General features: G+C 47.1%; 1 protein-coding gene across 4 annotated transcripts in view; it reads right to left on the bottom strand.

Annotated features, from left to right (window-relative positions):
* Positions 1 to 281: 281 nt before the first annotated feature.
* The window catches only part of CHCHD3 (coiled-coil-helix-coiled-coil-helix domain containing 3), a 286,033-nt gene continuing 282,461 nt past the window's right edge, over positions 282 to 3,853 (bottom strand). For all 4 annotated transcript variants that reach the window (XR_014784221.1, XR_014784222.1, XM_084809043.1 and 1 more), the window contains one exon: positions 282 to 947. Coding sequence is in view for 2 of the 4 variants with exons in the window: in XM_084809043.1 (XP_084665169.1) it covers positions 924 to 947 (24 nt within the window). In the remaining 2 variants the exon portion in view is untranslated. The remainder of the gene's footprint in view (positions 948 to 3,853) is intronic.

Raw genomic sequence — 3,853 nt, 5'->3', positions numbered from 1 at the left:
CTTCCTGAATCTCAGGAAACTCCCAAGAAAATGCATTTAGGATCAGGAAATACTATGTCTTTAAAAGATAATTATATTCATAACTATGTGATTTAGAGGAGGTAAGACCGGCATGAAATCTAAGGGAGCAAAGCAATGAGTACTCGCCTGCATGAGCCCCACTGAAATGGATTTCCCATTCATTTCAGTGGGTCATGTGCAGAATCCTTCCTCATATGGTGCCCTACAACAGGGCCTGCACTTTCTTTTCCACAACAAAACACACCAGGCAGGGAGACTCCTGACTTTCACAAAATGCTTTTTTATTGTTGATACTGAGAGAATATAATTGTCAGTACTTAGTGACAGCACAGCACAATCGCAGGTTACCATTACAATGGCATCAAATGCCTTATTACAATTATAATTTGCAATCAATGAACTCCCATGCAATGGAGAAACATGAGTCCAGCAGAGGGGAAGACAGATGACCCTTTCGGTGACATAATTTTGGCAATAAATTAAACCAACATCCTCATGATTATGCAAAGGAAAACACAACATTTGGAAGAACGCAGCAGGCAGCCAAGGCAGGCCCAGAGAAGTGTCTGGCAGCATGAGCAGGTTCTGCCATGAAAATGGCAGAATCAGGAGGAGATCTCCACTCCACCCTTAAGGTCAGCGGAAGGTTTTTGCCTCGCCTTCCTTCAATCACTGGTAAGTGGGTTTTATGAGCTGCCCTCAGATGTGCAATTTCTAGTGTAATGAGATACAGGTCTTGGCCACATTGATTGAGCTGCGGCGTCCACTGGTCTTGATTTGGCCCTTCTGGATTTGCTCAAGCTCTCCGTCTGCCCTGTAAATGGGCCACTGGATTGCTCTTGAATAAAACACCCTATTCTGCTGCTGGAGTTGATGGGTTGATGCTTGCTGTGGAGGAGGCTTTATCCTCCTCTGCCAGCCATGCTCTGAAAAGGAATGAAAAACAGCAAGAAGCATAAATCTCACCACCATGAAGCCATACTGGGTGCCAGAAAATACAGATCTGAAAAAAGGCTAAAGAGTGATCCAGCCCAACTCCACACTCAAAAGCAGGGGCATTCATCCATCAGCAGCTCTCCTACCCATGTCAATCTACACAATCTGGACTCTGCAGCATTCCGCAAGCAGAAAGCCAGTGAATTGCAGAAAGGTGCCTGCAGAACAAAAGAACTCCAGTGTGAGCCAACACACTGCAGAAGGTTTCCCGCTCTGCAAATTACCATGTATACACAATGCCAGCAGCAAAATGCAGCACCCTTCTTAAGCATCCTGGTGTCCAAAGTAAAGAAGCTGGGAGGCAAAGCTACCAACATGTTGCCTTGTGGGGTGTGGAAATATGCAACATCCTTCTGGTCTCTCCTAAAGAGGGATGGCTTACAGCTGGCAGCCATTTTAAATCTAGCTCGTTCCACATGGGTCCTTACAATCCTAAAGACTGAATGGCCTCCTTGGAGCTTTAGCCAACACAAAATGATTGGGCTGTGTATGGCAGAAAGACCCCGGGGGTGTGTGCTGCCTCCCTTCTGTGCGGAGCGCCCTCCCAGATCTCCTACATGCTGCCTCCTAACTCTCTTTCCTCTCCTTCAGACCCCTCCTCAAAAGCCACCATTTCCACGAAGGTGCAGGCTTAACAGCCCACCCCAGTTGGCATTCTCGACTGAAATTAAGTCCAAATACAGCATAATGCAGCCATCCCCTACCTAGTGCCCTCCAGATGTGGAGGGTACCAGCCTGGGGGAAGACTGGTGTCTGCTTATATTAATCCCTTGTTTCCATCCTCTCCTGATCCTCTGTTTGTTGTCCTTGCCTCTCCTCTCCCCTCCTTTGGTTGTCTCTCCCATTGTTGAAATGTAGCCTGTATGCTCCCTGGGGCAGGTACCTGACCTTTCCCCCACTTTTGCTTACATTACTCTGGAAAGCTCAATGTGCCTTAAGGGTGTTATATAAACAACCGACAGCAGCCACATCACAATGATTCCCAACAACCATTCGATCTATATGAAAATCAACACCTGCCACTCAATGCTGCAAAAGAGCACAGCTAGCAGAATGGTGGAGAGTGCTGACGGGGGGAGACTCGGCATGCCCCATTTGCTAGCACAGAAACTCCTTGCTCCTGCGATTGGAACCTCCCGGCTGAGCTGCATTTCCTCATCTTTACTCTCTGCTAAAGGCTCCTTCTCACATTGCCTTTGCCATGTAGGAGCTGCGGCAGTGTGGTGAAGATACCATCAGAAATCCTGGTCCGTCCCCCCCGGGGGGGACGGACACGACCCTATGCTGGCACCCAGCATCTCTCAGAAGCTGGGGCAACGCACGTATGGGCACAGTATGGATCACCTGGGGCCTCTGACGGTTCCTTTGTGACAAGGGAAGGCGCTGCGTTCCAGCGGTCCCTGCATATTTTTTTGTGTCCTCATACAGTATTTGGTAAGGTTTTATCGTTTAAAATTGTTGTGCCCTGCCTTAATGGCTTTTTAGCAGACCATGTGGTATATAAATGATGATGACGACGATGACTTCAAGGATAAGGATATTTGCCAAGGATATTCAGCGGGTGCTTATGCCACTTTGACTTGTTTCACCCAGTCACATGTGCGTGCTGACATCCGCACAAGCGGGATTCCCTTGCAACAGGGAAGTGGCTTCTGCAATGGACCCTTATGGCTAACGACACGTTACCCTCATCATGTGAACAGTGTCCACGTGTAAGCCAGGCTCTGACTGTTTGGAACCTCCCCTGGAGACAGGCACGGATGCTGGTAGCGGATCACAGGCAAACAGGCGCACCTGGCCACCTTCCTCCATCTGTCTGCCTCTGCTCATCTTTCTCATTTATTCTTTAAACCCGTAACATCAATCAGCTGCTAAAGGACAGACAGAATAAGCATGGATAAGATAAGCAGGGAGAATGGTGGCCAGGGCTCCTGTTTCCTTGTGTTCCTGTTCCTCCTCCCCACTTTGCCACTAGTCTTCTTTGCCTGCCTCCAGGGTAACTTCAGAAATCTCAGCAGTCAAAGCCTGGCTTATACTTGGATACTTCCCATGTGATGGATGCAATGCATAGCCAGGCTCTTAATATTCAACACTGCATAAATTTAAACACTGCATAAATTAACATAATATATTTCAGAGGCAGTGGGGGTGGGGGGAGAAATGTCGCAAGTTGAAAAGCAGAACCTTGCTTCTTCCCTTTAGGACTCTGCCAGGTGAGGCAAGAAAATCCAGGTGGCTGCCCCTCACTCACAGATTGCTGACTTTAAAAAAACCATTTCCACCACGAGGGATGCCCAGTATGACACTGAGAAGGTTGAGTTTTTGAAGCAACAGCAGCTACACCTGCAACGTTCTGGATTAATTGCTCAGAAAACTTGCTAATTGTTGGACATTTCCCTTAGTTAAAAACAATCTCTCGCATGTGTGCCAAATTATTCACTGCAATGACTTTAGGCAGAACAGCAAACACAGGACCTGCAGGAAGAACATCGAAACTATCTGTAAGTAATCTCAGAGCAATAATTAACGCAAACCCTCCAAAGAGCGGATTCAAAGGACTTCCTGTTGTGCTGGCTTTTTATTAGCAAAAGGGTTTTTAAAAAAACACAAACAAACATAGGAGAGCATTAAAAATGGAATCCCACACTTGCAGACTGAAGTGGTACAGCCTGTTCTACCACCTGTTTCTGCAGGAGAAGACTAAGCCATGAAATCAGTAATGCTACCCCCCGCCCCACTTTTAACTTTGGATAAATGTTGATTCCAAAGACAGCAGTTACTGCCTTGCCTATCCCTCTAATGACTGCAATAAACAATCTGTTGTCTCTCTACCTCC

This window comes from Heloderma suspectum, chromosome 7 (assembly GCF_057233095.1).
Source record: "Heloderma suspectum isolate Gila_16-S chromosome 7, 16-S_ref, whole genome shotgun sequence".
Lineage (NCBI taxonomy): Eukaryota > Metazoa > Chordata > Lepidosauria > Squamata > Helodermatidae > Heloderma > Heloderma suspectum.
Note: the sequence above shows the minus strand (reverse complement) of the source record. Positions and strands in the feature narration are given on the sequence as shown.